Raw genomic sequence first — 23,818 nt, 5'->3', positions numbered from 1 at the left:
GCCGCACCATTCACAACGGGGGGGGGAGGGGAATGGGAGGAGATGTACATGTATCAATGGCTCAACACTAACAACGCTGAGTTTCCATTCTTAACCAATAAAATATATTTCAAATGTCAATTTAATAATTCTATACCTGTGTAAAAAAAATTCAGTGAAATGTAGCAGGGGTAATGGTTTGAACCGAGGGACCCCGTTGTTCTCGCGAGATTAACGGGAACTGCCGCCGGAGAGAGTGGGTGGGTTCGGGTCATTGAAATAAAAATGTTTCTGCTTCCACTCTCCGTCTCTCTTTTTGTTTGATTCTAGCTTTGTGGGTTGGATTTTCTGAGAGTGGACATCATAAGTAGATTGCTCCTCTATTAACAAAACGGCGCAGTCCTACATTTCTGCTTGGATAGTCCCAGTCCGGGTCCTTCAGAAATACGGATCCGTACTTTCATTCTGATCCCCGTTCGTGTAGCACAGCGGCTCTTGTGGTGCCCGACCTGAAACCTGGTCCTTCAAGCTAACAGGCACGGCCACAACCACTGCACTGGCGTGTTATAATAACTGAGCTGGTTTATCGGAAAATAGAAAAGACATTCGGGTAAGGAATGGTGGCTTGGGTTCCTGCTGCTTCATAGCGCTACGGACTCAATTCCTGCCTTGGGTGACTGTGTGTGTGTGTTACATGTTCTCCCCATGTCTGCATGGGTTTCTGCTGGGTACTCAGGTTTTCTCCCACAGTGCAAAGATGGGCAGGTTCGATTGATTGGCTATGTTAAAATGTCATGTAGTGTCTAGGGATGTGTAGGCTAGGTGGATTAGCCTTGGTAATTGCAGGGTATAGGGTTAAGGGCTGAGTTTGGGTGGGATGATGCAGACTTGATGGCCAAAAATGGCCTTTCCCAACGCCTGCAATTCTATGATTTTAAGATCTCCTTTTTCACAGTAACCCAGCCTCCTAGACAATGACTTTGACAGCTCCTGTAGGGTGCTAAGATATAGGTAACAAGGGACCAGATAGGTGATGGTGTTTAGGTTTGGAAAGGAGAAATTGTGTATGGGGGCTGATGTCATGTTGATGTTGTGTTGAGGGGAGTGTTTGGTTGAGTAGTGAGACAGAGCTTTGTGTCTAGCAAAGGTACACAGTGGTTCATCTTTGGCAAATGGTGAGGGGGAAAGAGTTTGGTGGGTCTGGAGTGGAGGAGGTTGTGTTGTGTCAGAGGGGTGTAGTTGGGTTCTGCAGAAGAACCCAATGGTGAGAATGGGGTGGTGTATGCTTCTATTTGTTCCTGATGTTTGATCCAATGATTGGGGAAAGAGGTGTCAAGTCTATGTTGGGGAAAGGGGATGCTGGGGACAGAATAAGGCATTTGGATGGAGGAGAGTGTCTCAGTCAAGGTCTATGGGAGTTTCAGGGGTTTGGGTGAGTTGTGATTGAATGTTATGTTGGGGCTCGGCTAAATAGTTATTCAGGAGTTAGGTTAGGTGTTTAATTAGGTAAGTATTCGCAAGGTTTGTAGCTCAGGTTGAGGTTTAGGGTGTAGGTTTGCTCGCTGAGCTGTAGGTTTGGTATCCAGACGTTTCATTACCTAGCTAGGTAACATCATCAGTGGCGACCTCCAAGTGAAGCAAAGCTGTTGTCTCCTGCTTTCTATTTATATCTTTATCCTGGGTGGGGTTCCTGGGGTTTGTGGTGATGTCATTTCCTGTTCGTTTTCTGAGGGGTTGATAGATGGCATCTAGATCTATGTGCTTATTTATAGCGTTGTGGTTGGAGTACCAGGCCTCTAGGAATTCTCTGGCATGTCTTTGCTTAGCCTGTCCCAGGATAGATGTGTTGTCCCAGTCGAAATGGTGGTTTTTTTCATCCGTGTGTAGGGCTATGAGGGAGAGGGGGTCGTGTATTTTTGTGGCTAGCTGGTGTTCATGTATCCTGGTGGCTAACTTTCTTTCTGTTTGTCCTACGTAGTGTTTGTGGCAGTCCTTGCATGGAATTTTATAGATGACGTTCGTTTTGTCCATGGGTTGTACTGGGTCTTTTAAGTTTGATAGTTTTTGTTTGAGAATGTTGGTGGTTTGTGTGCTACTAGGATTCCGAGAGGTTTGAACAAACCACAACAAGCAGACAAAACACAGCCAGAAACCCTAACCACCTTACCATATATCAAAGAAGTTTCAGAAATGACAGCCAGACTACTGAGACCCCTCCAACCACAACGCCATAAACAATCACATAGATCTAGATGCCATCTATCAACCCCTCAGAAAACGAACAGGAAATGACATTACCACAAACCCCAGGAACCCCATCCAGGAGAAAGATATAGATAGAAAGCAGGAGACAATAGCTTCACTTCATTTGGAGGTCGCCACTGATGATGTTACCTAGCTAGGTAATGAAATGTATGGATATCAAACCTACAGCTCAGCGAGCAAGCCTACACCCTAGGTAAGTATTTACTTAACTGCAGCAACACCCTCCAAGTTCTATGATTTAAATTAATACTTTCAGAGGGTCCTAGTGAGGGAAATTGCATAGCAAAATCTTCAATTTCTTGGATAATTTACTTGGAGTACGATACGATGGGGATTATGCAGGGTCCGTATGCACAAATCTCATCTACTGCAAACATGATTATCTTAACCATTGGAATATCCTGAAACAGAAGCACAGTTGAAATCATGAGAAAATGTATGACCTTTTGACCCTGTTTCCTGGGATGTCACCAATTGTGTTGCTCAGACTCCTGCAAAATAGCAAAAAGGGGCAACCAGAATAAACACTACCTAAATCTTTGTGGGCCACATTTGCTGCTGTTGTTGCAATTGGATTTGTGCTTAATTTCTGATGTCCGTGTATAAGAAGGGATCTTTTACATTACATTACTTACAGTGTGGAAACAGGCCCTTCGGCCCAACAAGTCCACACCGACCCGCCGAAGCGCAACCCATCCAGACCCATTCCCTTACATTTACCCCTTACCTAACACTACGGGCAATTTAGCATAGCCAATTCACCTGACCTGCACATCTTTGGACTGTGGGAGGAAACCGGAGCACCCGGAGGAAACCCACGCAGACACTGGGAGAACGTGCAAACTCCACACAGAGAGTCGCCTGAGGCGGGAATTGAACCCGTGTCTCTGGTGCTGTGAGGCAGTAGTGCTAACCACTGTGCCACCGTGCCATCTTGACCTGCTGTCTGAATGCAAAAAGAAAATATGCAAAACAAGAAGGGAAAGAAAATTCATTAACGAAGCACCAAACAAAATTGGTGCAATGCATGTTATTTAAAATTGTTGTTAAAAGGTAAAGTGCCCCAGTCAAAAGATGAAGTCTTATTTTGTTAGCTTACCTTAAGCTCCACTAGAACACCAGTTCAAAGAGGGAGCTAGGTCAAAAATTAAAATGACAGGTTATTGGAAGCTCGAGACTATTTTTGCAGACTTAATGACATATTCTGCAAAACCAAGTCTGTATTTCATCTCCCTACTTAGTCAAGACCACATCATTAGCAGTGAACATAGTATCTTTAAAGTGCAAATAAATTGCTGTTTCATTTGGAAATAATGCTTGAAACCTTGGATAATGAAAAGGGAGGAAGATAACCTTCTGTTGTACCTCCTGCACTTGTGTGGATAAATGACATGGAAAGGGTGAGGTGATTGAGCCAAGGGTGTTTGAGCTAATGGTCGCTTCAGAATGCTGACAGACTACAAATATAGCCTGCTGAGCCTACTCCATTCATTTAAGATGATAATGGCTGATTTGTGGCCTTGACTCTGTTTTTCTAATTGCTCCTCATAACCCTTAATTCCCTGCAGAACCATAAATTTGTCCACCCCGATCTTCAAATGAGGCAGTAGTGTTAACTCATAAGCCACTGTGCCACACTAAACCCTGATTAAGAAACAATCTCTGTCAAATTTGTTCAATCCCATTAGAATTTTGTAAGTTTCAATGAGAATTGATATATGGACCCAATTTATTCAACTTTTCAGAGGACAATCATTTCATTCAAGGCACCAATCTGGTGAGCCATCACTGTAATACCTGTAAAGAAAAGCATATCTTTACATATGATTACAAAACTACACACAGTACTCCAAATGTCGTCTCTCAAAAGGTCTGTCCAATTATAGCAAGATGTCTTTGTTATATTCCAGTGCTCTTAACAATAAAGTTCAGTAAGCCATTTACTTTCCTAATTATTTGCTTTGACTTCATATTAATTTTCTGCATTCTTTACACAAACATACTGAAGCCTTTATGAATATCAATATTTTCAGATATATTTTTAAAATTTGTTCATGGCAAGTGGGCATTTCTAGCTACGCCAACATTTACTGCTCACCCCTAATTACCTGGGGAAAGGTGGTGGTGAGCAGTCTGCTTGAACCATTGTAGTTCTTCAGCTAAAACAAGAAAGTTGAGTGACGATTGTTATGACGTTGAAGGTGTGTACTGTACCTTTAAAAGAGAGTGGATGCTATTTTGCACTGAGAGTTTACAAGCAACTGTCATATGACTAGTTAGCAGGCCTAGAGTGTAGTGGAAAATTGAAAATATGTAACATTTGGCTGTGAAATAGATACCTGAGTTGGTCGCTGTTTTGACAACAAGTTGAATTTAATCAATCAGTTTAAATAATGCCTCAGGATACTAAAACTGAATTGAACTTGAGTTTATTGTTTGCCAACCTCAAAACAATGAAATGAGCCGATGTTGAGGGTAGAAACAAAGCAGGCATTTTGAAAGTCAGAGAGAGAGACAGATCCAGGGAGATCTTCAGCCAAAAGAAGAAAGACACTGACAACGACAGCCTCTCTGTGGTTTTGAAATTCAGTTGATGTAATTTTAACAAGTGTTTTATTGGAACATTATATTGTCATAGAGTTGGAGGCAGATAATAAGCAGTGAAGAGAAGAGGGGGGCGTAGAGTTGTGAATAGTTGTTGCTTAATATTCACTTTTAGAGTTAATACATTGATGTTATTTTCATTAAATACTGGAATGTGGGAGTTCTCTGTCACTCATATATTTTAACAGATTATGAGGTGAGGTAAGCTTCTCTGGGTGTATAATTTAATTATCAGAGGGGTTCACTGCCATGTCATAATACAATGAAGGAATGGTGACGGTGGCAAGTCAGGATGATGTGTGGTTACGTGTGTAACTTGCAGACGGTGGTATTCCCACACGTCTGTGGCTGTTCTCCTAGATGGTCGACATTGTGGGTTTGGAAGGTGTTGTCAAAAGAGCCTTTGTGAGTTGTTGCAGTATATCTTATAGATGGTAGATACACACTGTTGCTACTGTGTCTTGGTGGTAGAGATAGCAAATGTTTGTGGGTATAGTTCCAATCAAGTGAGCTGCTTTATCCTAGATGGTGTCAAGCTTATAGAGTATTGGTAGAGTTTTGCCCATCCAGACAAATGAAAAGTATTCTGTTGCACTCCCGACTGAAAGATTGTGGACAGTAGTCAGGATTCACCACAATTCTTAACCACTGACCTGCTGTTATTGTATTAATATGGCTATCCTAGTTCAGCTTTTAAGCAATGATAACCCCCTTGGATGTTGGTAGTGAGAAATTTAGAGATGATATAAGTTAATGTCAAGGGGAAATGGTTAGATTCTCTCTGTTGTACAGAGCAAGGTGAAAGGTCAGCAGTGTGAGATGAAGGCTGAGTGAGTACTAACTGACTACTATTAGAAATTCGGTTCAAAGTGGAAATTCTGTGCAGAGGGGAAGAGGTGTTTTATCTGGGGTTTACTGCAAGAAGTAAACTCTCCAGAGTGTAAGGTGAGTAATAGAGGATAAAAGGTGAGTATAAAGAAGCTGACCTGCAGCGAGATCAGTGGTAGAGTGACATCATGAACTACAGCATGACAGCAGGAAATTTGGTGAGTAGATCATTCCTGATGAAGAGCTTTTGCCCAAAATGTAGATTTTCCTGCTCCTCGAATGCTGTCTGATCTGCTGTGCTTTTCCAGCACCACTCTAATCTTGACTCTAATCTCCAGCATCTGCAGTACCCACTTCCACCTAGATTTGGTGTAAATTCATAGTCTTTAATATAAAATTAAAGTCTTCAGTTTGTGTTTAGGTTTCCAGTGTTTTCCTTCTTTCCATTCTTAAAATAGGGCAGTCACAACCTTTCAGATTAGATAATTTAAAATTGATCTCTGATCAGGCACACCAGTGTGACTGCAGGTGAGCCAGATATGAGCACCCAGCAGAGTAAAATTAAGGGGATTTGGCTCCTGCAGTTGTCCAAGAGTTAGAAGTTTCTTGCAAGCTGTGTGAATGACAGCAGGAACTGCAGGAAGGACGAGCAAATTGATCATTGCAACTTGATACAGGGAGCCATTCAAGTGGTGGGGAGTAAAAAGGAATATTGCAGTAGTAGGATGGGACAGTATAAATAGGAAAATAGAAACTGTGTAGATGTGAGCAGAAATCCGAAAGGCTGCATTGCCTGCTCAGTACAGAGGTTAAGGACATATTGTGGTTCTGTTCACCGAGCTGGGAATTTGTCTTGCAAACGTTTCGTCCCCTGTCTAGGTGACTTCCTCAGTGCTTGGGAGCCTCCTGTGAAGCGCTTCTGTGATGTTTCCTCCGGCATTTATAGTGGCCTGTCTCTGCCGCTTCCGGTTGTCAGTTCCAGCTGTCCGCTGTAGTAGCCGGTATATTGGGTTCAGGTCGATGTGTTTGTTGATAGAGTCTGTGGATGAGTGCCATGCCTCTAGGAATTCCCTGGCTGTTCTCTGTTTGGCTTGCCCTATAATGGTAGTGTTGTCCCAGTCAAATTCATGTTGCTTGTCATCTGCGTTTGTGGCTACTAAGGATAGCTGGTCGTAGGTCAGACCTGGTTATCTGTCTTTTTTTTTGTAGATTCCTCAGTGTGTTGTTTATCCTATTGGTGAGCTGTGGGGTGGGGTCAAACTCCCTCTTTTGGTAGGTGTTGGTATCTGCAAGTAGTTGTTGTGCTTTTTGGATGTACTCTGCTTTGTCCAGGATGACCGACATTCTGCCTTTGTCTGCTGGTAGTATGATTATGTTCTTATCGTTTCTTAGTGACCTACAAAGAATGAAACCTGAAAGCAACAACACCCCCAGATTCTATGGACTACCGAAAGTGCACAAACCAGACATCCCACTCAGACCCATATATTATCGCTACCAGGGACACCATCACACAAACTGGCTAAAGAACTACAGCAGAAACTGAAACACCTGATCAGCGGATCCAGACAATCTATACAATCAACACAAGAATTCTTGGACATCATCAGAAATATGCACATAGACAAGGAAGAAACTATGGTCTCATTCGATGTAACGGCACTGTTCACCTCTATCGATAAAACCCTAGCCAGAGAAACAATAGCCAACCTGCTGGACAGACATAACAGACAACAGGACGTTGAACCTATCAACAAAGACGGCATACTTAAACTACTGGACTTGTGCCTCACAACACACATCACATTCAACAACCAAATATATGAACAAATCAACGGCACATCCAAGGGCTCACCCATCTCTGGACTCATAGCAGAAGTGGTAATGCAAAGATTAGAACAAACAGTCTTACCGCAAATTCAACCCAAACTCTGGGTCAGATATGTGGATGACACCTTTGTAATCATTAAAAACAAAGAAATAGAGAACACACACTGTATCATCAACACCACACTCACAGGAATCCGATTCACTAGAGAGGAAGAAAAGGACAACCAACTCCCATTCCTAGACGTGATGGTACAGAGAACACCGAATGGAGAATTCACCACAAAGGTTTACAGGAATGCCACACACACAGACCAAGTCCTAAACCATGAAAGCAACCACCCCAACACACACAAACGAAGTTGCATCAAGACACTATTCAAAAGGGCCACAACACACTGCAGCACACCAGAACTACAAAAAGAGGAAGAGGAACACCTATACAAGGTATTCGTCAAAAACGGATACCCTCGCAATTTCATCAACAGATGCCTAAGGGAAAGACAACGGAACGAGGACATGCCGCAACCCAAAGGACTAGCCACACTACCATACATCAGGAGCATTTCCGAACTGACAGCCAGACTACTGCGACCACTAGGACTCATAACAGCACACAAACCAACAGCCACTCTTAGACAACAACTCACCAGAACGAAGGTCCCGATACCCAACATGAGCAAAACCAATGTAGTGTATAAAATCCCATGCAAGGACTGCACAAAACACTACATAGGACAAACAGGAAGACAGCTAACGAACCGAATCCATGAACAGCATCTAGCCACGAAAGAACACGACCAGCTATCTTTAGTAGCCACACACGCAGATGACCAGCAACATGAATTCGACTGGGACAACACTACCATTATAGGGCAAGCCAAACAGAGAACAGCCAGGGAATTCCTAGAGGCATGGCACTCATCCACAGACTCTATCAACAAACACATCGACCTGGACCCAATATACCGGCCACTACAGCGGACAGCTGGAACTGACAACCGGAAGCGGTAGAGACAGGCCACTATAAATGCCGGAGGAAACATCACAGAAGCGCTTCACAAGAGGCTCCCAAGCACTGAGGATGTCACCTAGACAGGGGACGAAACGTTTGCGAGACAAATTCCCAGCTCAGTGAACAGAACCACAACAACAAGCACCTGAGCTACAAATCTTCTCCCAAACTTTGAAGGTTAAGGACATCTCGGGGCTGGAGAGGGATGCAGTGGTCATCATCTATGTTGGTACCAACTATATTGATAGGACAAGATTGGAGACTTTGCTGAAAGAAGTTAGAAGCTAAATTAAGAAACATAACCTCCAAGATAATAATCTCTGGATTACTACCTGAGCCACATGCAAAATGGTGTAGAGTAAATAAAGTCAATGACTTAAAAACATATTTGAATATTAGTGTGGGTGAAATGAGATTCAGTTCATGAGGCACTAGCATGAGTAGTGGGGTGAAAGGGAGCTGTTCTTGTGAGATGGACTTCATTTAACAGTGTCCTGACAAATTGAATATCTAGCATTGCGGACGGTGGCACATTGAGGGGGTGGGGTTTAACTGAGGGTAAATTGTTAAATTATACAATAATAGGATATGGCAGCATTATAGGGCAGAACAATACCCAAAGTGGGACAGGAAGAGATAGAGTATACAAACATAGACTACAGCACTAAATAGGGTCAAAGAGGGAAAATATGGTAAAAAGGTAAAATTAATGGCTCTTTAATGTGTATTGTATTCATAAGAAAAGTACAGGTTTGGGTATGACCTTGTAACTATTACAGAGACATAGTTACAAGATGAAAGCTGGGAACTAAATATTGAGGGGTATGTGACTTCTCAAAAGCATGAAAAACCAAGGGTGGTGGGGTGACATTATTAGTGTGGACTGGATTATGTATGATAGAAAGAAATGGTCTTGAATGATCTAGATTCCATACGTGTGGAGGTAAAAGAAAAACGAAAAAGCAAAAGAAGACACTGGTAGAAGTAGTTTCTCAGCCGCCTAAAAGTAGATATATGGAGGGGACAGAGAATAAATCAGGAGATAATGAGGGCAGGTTAAAAAGTACGTACATTTGTCGTAGATGACTTTAATCTTCATGTAGTTTACCATAATTAGATTGGCAGAGGAAGCCATGAGGACAAATTCATAAGAATATATTCAGAAATTTTCTAGGTCAGTATGTGATGGATCCAACCAAAAATCAGGTTATTTTAATTGTGGTGGTGTGTAATGAGGCAAGTTTAATAAATGATGTCTGAGTAAAAGACCCCCTTGAAAACAGTGGCCATAAGATGGTAGAATTTCGTACTCCGTTTAAGAAGGAGGAACCTGGGTTCACAGTCGCTCAGGGTAACTAGAAAGGACAAATGGAAGAGCTGGCAGGAATAAGTATGATAGGAAGAGTGGGTAAGGAGGTTAGCAGCAATAGCAGTCGAGAGTGTGATGCTAGGAAAGCACAGCAGCATCCGAAGAGCAGGAAAATCGATGTTTCGGGCAAAAGCACTTAATGAGGCTGGAAGCCTTGGGGGTGGAGACATAAATGGGAGGGGTTGGGGATGGGGGGAAGGTAGTTGAGGATGCGATAGGTGGATGAAGGTGAGTATAATGGTAATAGGTTGGAGCGGATAGGTGGGAAGGAAGATGGACAGGTAGAACAGGTCATGAGGGAGGTGCCAAGCTGGAAGGTTGGAACTGGGATAAGGTGGGGGGAGGGGAAATGAGGAAACTGGTGAAATCAACATTGATGCCATGGGGTTGGAGGGTCCCAAGGTGGAAGATGAGGCGTTCTTCCTCCAGGCGTTGAGTGCTAAGGGAGTGGCTATGGAGGAGGCCTAGGACTTGCATATCCTCGGTGGGGTGGGAGGAGGAGTTGAAGTGTTCGGCCATGGGGCGGTGGGATTGGCTGATGTGGATATCCTGGAGATGTTCTTCGAAGCACTCTGCGAGTAGGCGTCCTGTCTCTCCAGTATAGAGGAGACTGCATCGGGAGCAACAAATATAGTTAAAGATGTGTGGATGCGCAGGTGAAATTTTGATGGAGGTGGAAGGCTCCTTTGGGGCCATGGACAGAGGTGAGGGGGAAAGTGTGGGCACAGGTTTTGCAATTCTTTCAGTGGCAGGGGAATGTGCCGGAAGGGGAGGCTGGGTAGGTGGGGGGGGGGAGGGGGTTTGTCGGCGTGGACCTGACAAGGTAGTTGGGGAGGGAACAGTCTTTACAGAAAGCGGATGGATTGGGGAGTGAATTAATCTCTGGTAGTGGGATCTGTTGTAGGTGGCAGAAATGGTGGAGGATGATGTGATGTATATGGAGGTTGGTGGGGTGGAAGGTGAGGACTGGGGGGTTCTGTCCTTGTTGCAGTTGGAGGGGCTTGAGGGCGGAGGTGCGGGAAGTGGATGAGATGAGCTGGAGGGCATCATCAACAACATGGGAAAGGAATTTGTGGTCTTTTTAAAGAAGGAGGCCATCTAGTGTGTTCTGTGGTGGAACTGGTCCTCCTGGGAGCAGATGCGGTGGAGGCGGAGGAATTGGGAATAAACAGCAGCAATGACAGTTAAGGAACAATGGCAGATGTTTCAGGAAATAGTTCATGGTTCACAGCAAATACATATACCAGTGAGGAAGAAGAATTCTAGGGAAGGAAAAGCTAACCACAGTTAACCAGCAAAGTTAAGGATAACATCAGATTGAAAAAAAACAAAATGTGGCAAAGATTAGTGGTAAGCCAAAGGATTGGGAAAGTTTCAAAAAAACAACAAAAGCCAGTTTTAAAAAGAGTGAAAATAAACATTGAGGGGAAAATTCACAAGTTGTATCAAGATATATAGCAAGAGCTGCTTTAAGTATATAAAAAGAGAGAAGCCACAATTTGAACATGGGCCTCTTACAGTAGAAGGCTGAGGAAATAATAATAATAATGAGAAAGCAGGAAAATGCAGAAGAGTTGAATAATAGAAGACATGAGTAGCAAAAAAAAGACTAATTCTTCAAGGGACAAGAGGAGGCGTGGATATAAATAGAATAACCATGGCTAGAAAGGGAGTTTTAGGGGAACTAGTGGGGCTGAAGACTGCTAGGTTCTCTGGATCTGATTAAATACATCCTGGATATTGAAGGACGTAGCTACAGAGATAGGGGCTGCAATGGTAACAATCTTCCAGGAATCCTTAGATTCTGGAAAAGTTCCAAAGGATTAGAAAAGTGCTAATGTAATACCTTTATTTCAAAATGGAAAAAGAGAAAAAAACACAGGTAACTATAGACCAGTTAGCTTATTGTCTGTTGTTGGGAAAATGTTCAAGTCTAATAAAGTGATGTAATGACATAGCATTTATGTAATATGATCAAGCAATGTCAACATAATTTCATGAAAGAGAAATCATGCCTAACAAATTTATAAGAATCCTTTGAGGAGGTAACACACAGGATATATAAAGGGGAAGCATGGGTATAATATATTTGGATTTTCAAAGCTGTTGATACGGCACCAACCTTAGCCTACTTAATAAGATAATAACCCATGGTGTTGGAAATAGTACATTAACATGGATAGTTGTGAATCTTTGGATCTTTTGCTCCAGAGGGCTGTGAGGTTCAGTCATTACGTATATTCAAGGGCAAGATGGACAGATTTTTAAGAATTAATAAGAGAATTAAGGGTTATGTGGAAAGGCAGGAAAGTGGAGTTGCAGATTTTCTGATCAGACACAATATAATTGAATGGCAGAGCAGACTCCATGGGCTGAATTGGCCTACTTCAGCTTCTTTGTCTAATAGTCTTTTGGAGATGGCCATTACCAGGCAATTGTATGATGTGAATCTTACTTGCCACTTAATCAGTCCAAGCGTGGATGTTTTCAGGTATTGCTACATCAGAACACATACTAATTCAGTGTTTGAGATGTCATTAATAGTGCTGGACATTGTGCAATCACCAGTGCACATCCCCACTTGTAACCTTAGGATTGAGGGAAAGTCATTGATGAAATTGCTGAAAATGGTGGGGCCGAGGACATTACCCTGAGGAAGTACTACATTGTTGTTATGGGGCTGGGATTATTGATCTCCAACAACCACAATCATCTAGGTATTAGGTATGACTCCAGCAAGCAGATAGACTCCTCTCAGGAAGATAGTCACACATATTCCAATCATCACCCTTATGGTTTCCCATTCTTGTAAACCTCTCCTGTACTCTCTCAACAACTAAGCTGGACATCACTAAAGCTGTCAAGAGTATGGTGCTGGAAAAGCACAGCAGGTCTTACAGCATTTGAGGAGCCAGAAAATCGATGTTTCAGGCAAAAGCCCTTCAATAGGAATGAGGCTGGGAGCTGAGGGAGGGAGAGATAAATGGAAGAGGGGGATGGTAGCTGAGAGTGCAATAGGTGGATGGAGGTGGGGGTAAAGGTGATAGGTCGGAAAGGAGGGTGGTGCAGAATAGGTGGGAAAGAAGATGAACAGATGGGTCAGGTCATGGGGATGGTGCTGAGCTGTAAGGTTGGAACTTGGGTAAGGTGGGTGGGAGGGGAAATGAGGAAACTGGTGGCATCCACATTGATGCCAATTATTAAAGCTGTGCATTGTGAGGTTCCCACAACACCAGGTTATAGTCCATCAGGTTTATTTGGAAGCACTAGCTTTGGACTATAACCTGGTGTTGTGCGATTTTTAACTGTGTACACCGCAGTCTAACACCGGCATCGTGAGGGTCGTAAGCTTCAAAATTATAGTGAGAGGAAAGTCTGTGGTTGGGAGGGAGGTCTGGGGAGTTTATCCACACGTGAAGGTAGTGTGTTTCCATGGCTACGGCTCACAAACGGTGACCGCCCGGACCCAATTCAATGTGACACCTACTCCAATCGTTCGGTCCGGCCTGGGGTCCGCTCTTTTCGTTGAATGTCGGATCTGGTTCCCGGGGCGACACCGGGCCGCAAGCGGCGTTGGGGCCTAGCCCTGCTCGGAATTGTTAGTGGAACTGGACTCGCACTGTCCCTGGGCGCCGCCCCATTTGTGGCCCCGGCTCTGAGGAAGGTCTGTCTCCCCTTTGTCCCTGCCAGCCCGGCTCAGGTGGAGGTAGTGCTGCGTCTACTGAAAGGCCGCAGGGGAGAGCTGGTGGACATCGGCAGCGGCGACGGCAGGATCGTAAGTGATCGACAGAGGTGGACAAGCAAGGATTAGGGGAGGGGGACGGAGAAAGTCGGCGCTAGGCCGGGGAGGGGTGGTGGTAAAGGAGTAAAGAAAGGGGAAGCGTTGGGGGAGAAGATCAGATGGGAGAGGGGTGATAGGGAGGTAAAAGATACAGGAGAAAAAAGTAGGGAATGGGATAGTATGAGAGGAGGAAAGAGATGGGGAGAAAATGAGGGGAGGGCGAGATGTTGAGAGGAAACGGAAATGGGTAAGGAAAAAGGAAGTGAGTAGAGGATAGGAAGATGGATTAAGCAGGGGTACAAGTGGCCGTGAAAATAGGAAGCGGGAAGGGGAAGAGGTGGAGTTAGAGGGAGCAAGATTGCAAGGGGGAGAGGGAAAGTGTGGGAGGGGAGAGAGGGTTAGGTGAAAAGTGTAGGGAAGGGTGACAAGGTAGGTAGAAAGAAAGGGAAAGGTGGGTTGGGGAAATGGGAGTAGGCTGGGAGGGGATTGTGGAGTGCAGGGTCAGAGAACGGGGTGAAGGTGGAAGAGAAGTATGGGCTGAGAAGAAGTGGGGAAAGGAACGGGAGTGGGTGACAGGGAGTAATAAGAATTTAGGTTTGGGGAAAAAATCATCAAGAAAGTTGTAAATTGGCAAAAATGTGTTTGAGGCCTTTCCAAGATTAAAACTCTTCAATAATGCTGATTTGGGTTTGAATGATATTTGTGCATAAAGTTTGGGCTTATTCAGAGTTGGTGTCATTTTAGGAAATAAGTGTTCCTTTTTATTTTGCTTCTGGCTTATTGTGGGTGTAACTTGAAGTGACAGGTATAGAAATCGCTATGATGAGTTTCTGGTATAAGTAATGTTGATGTTTGTTTGTTTTTCCAAAAAAGAAGCATGTACTGCCATAAAATTTAAGGAATTTTGTACCATAAAGTATTACTAGTGGAATTTAGCTATAACACCAACGAACATCTCTTTCTGGATATGTCCAAGGTTTGATTCTTGTGAAGTATGGTTCCCTGGAGTTCTGCTGCTGAAGATTCCTGAAGGCTGAATTCTTATAGGATTTTCTGTCTTGTTCAGCTTGTGGTGTGACATTATATTTATGACACTTCTGAAGTCTGTAGCTTGCTTGCTTTCTTTTCAGGCATAGATTCTTTGTTTCTTGTCATAGTGGTGTTAGCTGTCTGTTCAAAATAAAGCCTGTCTTGCCATTAACTCCTTAAAATCTCTTGTGGTATAAGGTAGCCATTTATCAAGCAATTAAATCGTTTATGTAGTTTTGATTCCTTTTTCCTAGGGATGGTTAATTGGCATATTGCTTTTTTTTTTATAAAGTTTGTTCTAACCTTTTATCTCCAGAAACAGTTTATTCCAGAAGGAGTTACTGCTCATACTTTCAATCCACGAACAGTTAAAGTTCTGAAGATTACAGTGTCACAATATAGTGGACAGGGATTTATATGGCAAGGGTTAAGAAAATAGTTCATTAATTGGCAACAATTACCCTCTCATGTACAGGAAGACATTACAAAACACAAAAATAACTATTATTAATAAAGCACATTCTCATGATGTCCCAAAGTCCAACCATTCATGGGAAGTTGTAGTTATAGCATATTAATGTATGTTACTTGAGTTATAATTGTGGACATAGGACATGGTGATTTATTATAAAAATAAAAGTCTGAATATGTAACCAGAAAAATGGTGCTTGGTCAGTTGTGTTCTCCATCCCTGCTCCATGTGAAATCACAACTTGGTTTTGATTCTTGTTGTGTAAGAGGTCAGTTAATATAACGTTTGCTTGCTAGTATAGGACTACCATATTGCTAAAGTGAGAGCCATGTTGCCGAAGCTTTTTTGTTTTGCACATCCAGAGATAAATGCAAGAGTACCAAATTGCAAATGATTGCAGTAATCTATACCACAGGGAGGAAAATGGTGCTGATTTGTTGGTAAGTTGACTTTGACTGGCTTTGGCATTGTTAATGGAGAAAGCACCAGGAACTATAAACTCCCTTACCTTTTGGATAAGTCAGAAAAGGTGTAATAATTAATCTTATTTGTGTGTGGTTTTTAGTATGTGCATGTGTGCATATATATTCCTATATGCCACTTCTAACAAGTGTAAATGTGCCATGATGTGAACTTGACTTCATTGTTAGTGAGATTATCAGCACACTTAGGTATGTTCAGAAAATATTCCCCAATGCAGAATCACACCTAATGCTTGATATTTTATTTGCGGTTTGCAATACCAGTGTAATCAAAGACCATCCTCCAGCTGTTTATAACAGGCACAGTTCTCAACCAGCCTGCATTGCAAAACCCAAAATAAAGCACCTACTGTTGTATATGATTCTGTGATTAGGTAGTGCTGGCATAGTTTAGTTCCTGCTAGGGTGAAAGGCAAGGTTGGTAGTTGTAGGGAATGCGAGATGACTAGAAAAGTTGAGGTTTTGTTCAAGAAAAAGAAGGAAGCATATGTCAAGCATATAGAGAGCAGAGAATGAGTGAATCCTTACAGTATAAAGGCAGTGGGAATGTAACTTAAGAGGGAAGTCAGGAGGGCAAACAGGCGACATGAGATAGCTTTGGCAAAAAGGGTTAAGGAAAATCCAAATACATTAAGGACAAAAGGGTAACAAGGGAAAGAATGTGGCCTCTCATAGATCAGCAAGGCAACCTATGTTTGGAACTGCAAGACGTGGGAGATACTAAATGAGTATTCTGCATCAGTGTTTACTGTAGAGAAGGATATGGAAGATATAGAATTTGGGGAAATAGATGGTGATATTTTGAAAATTGTCCATATTACAGAGGAGGAAGTGCTGGATGTCTTAAAATGCATGAAAGTGGATAAATCCCAGGACCTGATCAGATGTAGCCTACAACTCTGGGGAGCTAGGGAAGTGATTGCTGGGCTTCATGCTGAGATATTTGGATCATCAGTAGTACAGGTGAGGTGCTAGTAGACTGGAAGCTGATTAACATGGTGCTATTATTTCAGAAAGGTGGTAAGGAAAATCCAGGGAACTGTAGACCAGTGAGCCGTATATTGGTGCTGGGCAAGTTGTTGGATGGAATCCTGAGAGACAGAATTTACATGTATTTGGAAAGGCAAGGAATGATTAAGGATAGTCAACATGGCTTTATGGGACATCCTGTCACATGAACTTGATTGAGTTTTTTTTTGAAGAATTAATGAAAAGGATTAATGGCAGAGCATTGGACGTGGTCTATATGGATGTCAGTAAGATATTCGACAAGGTACCTCATGGTAGACTGGTTAGCAAGTTTAGATCACATGGAATACAGGGAGAACTAGCTATTTGGATACAAAAGTGGCTTGAAGGTAGAAGACAGAGTGGTGATGGAAGGTTGCTTTTCAGACTGGTAGCCTGTGATGTGCCACAAGGATCAGTGCTACATAGAACATAGAAGAATACAGCGCAGTACAGGCCCTTTGGCCCTCGATGTTGCGCCGATCCAAGCCCACCTAACCTATACTAACCCACTATCCTCCATATACCTATCCAATGCCCGCTTAAATGCCCATAAAGAGGGAGAGTCCACCACTACTACTGGCAGGGCATTCCATGAACTTACGACTCGCTGAGTGAAGAACCTACCCCTAACTTCAGTCCTATATCTACCCCCCCTTAATTTAAAGCTATGCCCCCTTGTAATACCCGACTCCATACGCGGGAAAAGGTTCACACTGTCAACCCTATCTAACCCCCTAATCATCTTGTACACCTCAATCAAGTCACCCCTAAACCTTCTTTTCTCTAATGAAAACAGCCCCAAGTGTCTCAATCTTTCCTCATACGATCTTCCTTCCATACCAGGCAACATCCTGGTAAACCTCCTCTGCACCCGTTCCAGTGCCTCCACATCCTTCCTATAGTATGGCGACCAAAACTGCACACAATATTCCAGATGCGGCCGCACCAGAGTCTTATACAACTGCATCATGACCTCAGGACTCCGGAACTCAATTCCTCTACCAATAAAAGCCAGTACGCCATATGCCTTCCTCACTGCACTATTTACCTGGGTGGCAACTTTCAGAGATCTGTGTACATGGACACCAAGATCCCTCTGCTCATCCACACTACCAAGTATCCGACCATTAGCCCAGTACCCCATCTTTTTGTTATTCTTCCCAAAGTGAATCACCTCACACTTAGCTACATTGAATTCCATTTGCCACCTTTCTGCCCAGCTCTGCAGCTTCTCTATATCCTGCTGTAACCTGCCACATCCTTCCTCACTGTCAACAACTCCTCCGACTTTCGTATCATCCGCAAACTTGCTCACCCAACCTTCTAACCCCTCTTCCAGGTCATTTATAAAAATGACAAACAGCAATGGTCCCAAAACAGATCCTTGCGGAACACCGCTAGTGACGGCACTCCATGAAGAAACTTTGCCATCAACTACTACCCTCTGTCTTCTTCCATCCAGCCAATTCCTAATCCAAACCTCCAACTCACCCTCAATGCCATATCTCCGTATTTTCTGCAGTAGCCTACCATGGGGAACCTTATCAAACGCCTTACTAAAATCCATATATACCACATCTACCGCTTTCCCCTCATCAACCTCCTTCGTCACCTTTTCAAAGAATTCAATAAGGTTTGTGAGGCACGATCTGCCCTTCACAAAACCATGCTGACTATCCTTGATCACATTATTCCTATCCAGATGTGCATAAATCCTATCCCTTACAATTCTCTCTAAGACTTTGCCCACAACAGAAGTGAGACTCACCGGCCTATAGTTACTAGGGTTATCCCTACTCCCCTTTTTGAACAAGGGAACCACATTTGCTATCCTCCAGTCTTCTGGCACTACTCCAGTAGACAAAGAGGACATAAAAATCAAGGCCAATGGCTCTGCAATCTCCTCCCTTGCTTCCCAGAGAATCCTAGGATAAATGCCATCAGGCCCAGGGGACTTATCTATTTTCACCTTTTCCAGGATTTCCAACACCTCTTCTCTACATACCTCAAAGCCATCCATTCTGCTAGGTCCACTGCTTCTTGTCATTTTTATATAAATGATTTGGATGTGAACACAGGAGGTATAGTTAGTAAGTTTGCAGGTGACACCAAAATTAGAGGTGTAGTGGACAGTGAAGAAGGTTACCTCTAGGGTATAACAGGATCTTGATCAGATGGACCAATGGGCCGAGGAGTGGCAGATGGAGTTTAATTTAGATAAATATTGGACGCTGCATTTTGGAAAGGCAAGTCAGGGCAGGACTTATGCACTTGATGGTAAGGTCCTGAGTGTTACTAAACAAAGTGACCACGGAGTGCAGGCTCATACTTTCTTGAAGGTGGAGTTGCAGGTCGATAGGATAGTGAAGAAGGCATTTAGTATGCTTTCCTTTATTGGTCAGAGCATTGAGTATCAGAGTTGGGAGGTCATGTTATAGCTGTACAGGGCATTGACTAGGCCACTTTTGGAATATTCTGTGCAATTCTAACCTCCGTCCTATTGGAAGGATGTTGTGAAACTTGAGAGTTCAGAAAAGATTTACAAGCATGTCAATGTAGAGGGTTTGAGCTGTGGGGAGAGACTGCATAGGCTGGAGCTGTTTTTCCCTGGAGTGTCAGAGGCTGAGGGGTGGCCTTACAGAGGTTTATAAAATCATGAGGGGCATGGATAGGATAAATCAGGACTTCCCCCTCCCCAGGGAAGAGTCCAGAACTAGAGGGCATAGGTTTAGGGTGAGAGGAAAGATTTAAAAAGCAACTTTTTCACAGGAATGGTGTGTTATGGAATGAGCTGCCAAAGGAAGTGGTGAAGCTGGTTCAATTAAAACATTTAAAAGGCATCTGGGTGGGTACATGAATAGCAAAGGTTTAGAGGAATATGGGCAAAGTGCTCGCAAATGGGATTATCTTAGAATAGGATAGTTCAGTTTGGGATATCTGGTTGGCATGGACGAGCTGGACCAAAGGGTCTGTTTTCATGCTGTATCTCTATTACTCTACGTGCCTGTGGAACATTGTTACCTGGTGTATTACCATGGCATGTCTCAGCCAATCTGAGTTCACTTGGCAACCAATTAGAATCGCTTTTCTCATGTGTAAATTTTTGCTCCCTTTCAAATTTGGCATTATTAAAACTGTCCTGATGAGTTCAAAACAAAGCTTTGGCATTACGTTTTTTGTTCCAGCAGTACTCAATTTCTGTACTAAGAAGTGAATTTTTGATTAGTTGATGCACCCATACCGCAAAAAAAAATCTAATCGAATCTGGCTTATAAATGTAATGTTCAAGACACTGTTTGAGATTATGGGTTTTGACTACATTTTGGGATGGACTTAGTAATATTCTCAATAAAAAAGGTCAACCTTTATCATTCTAAAAGTATCTTAACACATTGAGTGTTAAATGTTTTATTAGGAAGAACTTCAAATTTTCCAATATTTTCTATATGAAATGTACTATATTGGTCATTGTGTTGTGGAACTTGTGGGCAAAACATTCATGGCGACATGGTTCTGGTCAGCTTCTATTGTCTCATCATATAAATTATATCACTCTATTAATGGGTTATGAAAAACCAGCAATCCATTTTTGATAATGTGTTCTTTTAACTTTATAGGTAATTGCAGCAGCAAAGCAAGGGTTTCGAGCTGTGGGTTATGAGTTGAATCCTTGGTTGGTTTGGTATGCTAGATACAAAGCATGGCAGGAAGGAGTGCACCACAATACCAGATTTTATATCTCTGACTTCTGGAAGGTACAGGCACTCTTGGACAGCAGAACAATACTGATGTATTAAATACTGTGATTTTTACAATGTGGATAATTTTTGTTTTTGTCCTGTATGTTTAAGGTTGATTTCTCAGAATATAATAATGTTGTCATATTTGGAGTTCCTCAAATGGTGAGTTTGATTTTAATAATTTAGTTCTTAAAAATTATTGTGACGTGTGTATATGAAGGTACATTTTGATAAATCCTGTTCCTGTTCTAGTACCTCACTGGATGAGGTCTGCATTAGAGAACTGGGGGGAAAGAATCATTTTTCAAATTGTCCTGCCAAAGTCTGTGATTTTTCTAACAGGCAAAACTGGAGTGTTTTATGTTTTGAAGGTTGATTTTATTAATGTCTTACCACTAAAATTTAAAAAATACTTTGGAAGAGTCAGTTGTAAAAAGAATGGCACACTATTTCAAGCCTTGGGTTTGAATCTAGTGCAGAATGATTAGATTATAGTTACCTTTATTCTGATAAGTCTCTTCAGTAAAAGAGAAACAGAGCTGTTTCATTTCTGAAAAAGAATTATTGGACTCAACATTTACTTTGTTTCTGCCTCCATCATTGCTGTCAGATATGCTGAGTTTCTCCAGCACTTTGTTTTTAATTCAGATCTGCAAAATTTTGCTTTTTAAAAAATAGTTTTATTCTCTTCAAATTTAGTTTCTATTGGCAGTAAGCCCATATCACAAATTAGCATTAATTAAACAGGGATTGACTGGATTAAAAGAAAATCAATTAGGGGAGGTGGTGGTGTAGTGGGAACATTACTTGACTAGGAATCCAGAACCCAGGGTTTAACTCCTACAGTGGCAGATGTTTAACATTTTAATTCAGTAAAAGCCTGGAGTAAGGGAAAAGCCAGCCCAATGACAAACATTGTCAGTTGTCATAAAAGCTGGTCTGGTTCACTATTGCCCTTTAGGGAAGGAAATCTGCCATCCTTACCTGATCTGGCCTGCCTGTGACTCCAGACCCACAGCAATGTAGTTAATTCTTAACTGCCCTTTGGGTAATTAGGGATGAGAAACAAATGCTAGTATAGTCTAGTGACACACAGATCCCATGAATATATAAAAATAACAATAGCAATAGCTCCCCTGACCCTGTGGTTGATAGTAGAAAGCAATAACTTACAACTAAATCTTACTTTTAAAATAACTTTTAAAATTGTGGTCATTGTCATTTAGATTGTACATAACTGGTCATCTTGTACCAGATTTTGGAGGTTTTTTGGTGTTCATTGCATTGTGTAAGAAATCCATGAGGTTATTGGAAGAAAAAGATTTGATAAATGATCTCTTCTGCAAGTAAAGGTATTTTAACTCTACTTTAAGGCTTACACAATCTGCATTTAGGGGGGTTGTTTCATTTCTCAGCACTTATCCTGAATATAGCAATTCGCAATTAGGCATGGCTTGCTGCTTTTTAAAAATTTCTTTTTCCTATCAGCCTGTTGATGGTATGACTGATACTAGGAGCCCATATATATGTGGTTCTTAAAAAATGATTTTTCCACATTTGATTAATAATGTACTTGGGGTTTTGGTTTATCTAAATGAAAATAAATTTCTGTTAGCTCTCTCTCTCTTTCAAAGTTTGTTGTGTCATGTGAGAATGCAGCCACCATTCTCTTGTTTTGACTGAGTTTACAGGACTAACTTTGTTTAAAGTGGTAGAGAACAGCCAATTAGGTAGTCTAATAAGAAGCTTTTGTCTTAAACAAGAAAATTTATTGCATGGTAGCGATTGGGTACATAGTCTTTGTACATTAATAAGATGGGTATTGTTACTATGGGGAGCCCTATAATAATTGGTTTGTCCTGTTAAAGATTTCAAAATGTTGAAACTTTCCCCACCCAAGTTATGATGACATAGTTAGATTGATTGAAGCCAAAAGCATTCCCTTTCAGGTATTTTCTTACCAGCCTGTTCAGATATTTTATTATATAACATGTGGGACAGTAACAATACCACTGTGCCATACAACTCCGTGCAATCCCTTATACAACAGCTTGGAGACCTGTTTTAATTTAGTTTAGCTTCTATTTTCCATAGCTCCACCCCTCAACCCCAAAGCATGTTTCAGTGGAGTAGCAAGACTGGTAGTGTGCAAGGATGTAAAGCAAAAAGAAGGAAATGCATGTTTTCAGTCAACTTTAAGAAATAGTAAACATGAAACTCCTGATCTTGGACCAGTCATCATTGGGTGAATGTTTTTAAAGTGTATGAGTTCATGGAGACAGTGCCCCTAAACTTGGTTTTGTTATTAACTTAAGAAATTAAGTATCCACAATATAATTGTCTATCTGAAAGCAGTTTTAGTAAAAAAAAAACTGTCTCTGTATTAGATGCAAAATGAGTCAATATAATTTTATTCTGAAATACAATTTTTGGATTGAGTATTTTTCTTAATTTAGGAACAGTATTATCAGGGAATTTCTGACTGCATTTTCCAATGTTCCAGATGAAGTCCTTCGAGGAGAAACTTCAGAGCGAGTTGAAGAGCAATGCTAGAGTTGTAGCCTGTCGTTTTCCATTTCCCAGCTGGATGGCTGTTCGTGAGTCTGGAAAGGGAATCGATACAGCCTGGTTGTATGATGCAAAGTCATTTAAAACCACAGGAAAGAAGTCTTAAAAACAAATGAATGGATAAGACAGGCATAATTTTCATTTGCTGCAGAGTGACTACAGATTGTTTTCAAGAATTAAATGGTGGCACATCATCAGTGGAAGTGATCTAATCAGCTTGGAGTTGCAGCATTGTTTTCAAACTAATCATTTGTTTTCCCCAAAGGTCAAATAATTGCAAATAATTGAACTTATGTGCAAAAATATCTGATTCTACTTTAGCAGATTCAGTTTACAAAAGTATCATTTTAAGTGAACAGTGTATAGGTGTGATATTTAATACAATACCAGAAATGTTGCTAATTAAATCTTTAATTGTCTGGTTTGTTGTCTTCTTCAAATAATCTCTCAGAACCAGTAGCTTTTCTCTGGGATTATTAGTTTGTATAATGTAGGGTATGGTGTTTAACCATATAACTTTTTTTTTACTTTTGAGATATTCAATCCTAGCTGTTGTAACAATATAGGAACAACATGCCCAGTTTTTTATTATTGTCCAATGGTCATTTGGTTGTAAATGACTTTGGTAAAGTTGCCATAAATCCAATAGACCATAGGGCTGCTCTCTCATTAGAGAGAAATGACTGATGGTGATTTAATTTGAGGGTCACCACTCCTCAGGCATGGGAGAGGTTGAGAGGAGAATCCTTCATAGTAGCTTCAGCTGGTGCAAGAATTGAACCCATGCTGTTGATACCTCCTTGCATCACAAACCAGCTATCCAGTCAATTGAGTTAACTGACACCAGT

At 41.8% G+C, this 23,818-nt stretch overlaps 2 protein-coding genes and 1 long non-coding RNA gene across 3 annotated transcripts; 2 read left to right on the top strand and 1 right to left on the bottom strand.

The window, feature by feature from the left end:
• The first annotated feature begins 3 nt into the window (after positions 1-3).
• On the top strand, positions 4-8,909 carry LOC148149931 (uncharacterized). The gene is made up of 2 exons (XM_087987161.1): positions 4-589; positions 7,069-8,909. Exon 2 carries the CDS (start codon positions 7,291-7,293, stop codon positions 8,515-8,517), a length of 1,227 nt encoding a protein of 408 aa, XP_087843287.1. The 5' UTR covers positions 4-589; positions 7,069-7,290; the 3' UTR covers positions 8,518-8,909.
• LOC148149930 (uncharacterized) lies at positions 3,956-13,508 on the bottom strand. The gene is made up of 2 exons (XR_015757189.1): positions 13,375-13,508; positions 3,956-4,041 (listed from the first exon to the last, which is right to left on the bottom strand). It is a non-coding gene; the product is annotated as an uncharacterized LOC148149930 (long non-coding RNA).
• atpsckmt (fATP synthase c subunit lysine N-methyltransferase) lies at positions 13,367-23,389 on the top strand. Its single transcript, XM_043689998.2, has 4 exons — positions 13,367-13,662; positions 20,280-20,417; positions 20,514-20,564; positions 22,906-23,389. The coding sequence occupies exons 1-4, from the start codon at positions 13,417-13,419 to the stop codon at positions 23,074-23,076; spliced, it is 606 nt and encodes a 201-aa protein (XP_043545933.1). The 5' UTR covers positions 13,367-13,416; the 3' UTR covers positions 23,077-23,389.
• The last annotated feature ends 429 nt before the right edge of the window (positions 23,390-23,818 follow it).

This window comes from Chiloscyllium plagiosum, unplaced genomic scaffold, assembly GCF_037043375.1.
Source record: "Chiloscyllium plagiosum isolate Xiang-an unplaced genomic scaffold, Cpla_swu_hap1 HiC_scaffold_5, whole genome shotgun sequence".
NCBI classification, from domain to species: Eukaryota; Metazoa; Chordata; class Chondrichthyes; order Orectolobiformes; family Hemiscylliidae; genus Chiloscyllium; species Chiloscyllium plagiosum.
This window is presented reverse-complemented; position numbering and strand designations above follow the sequence as displayed.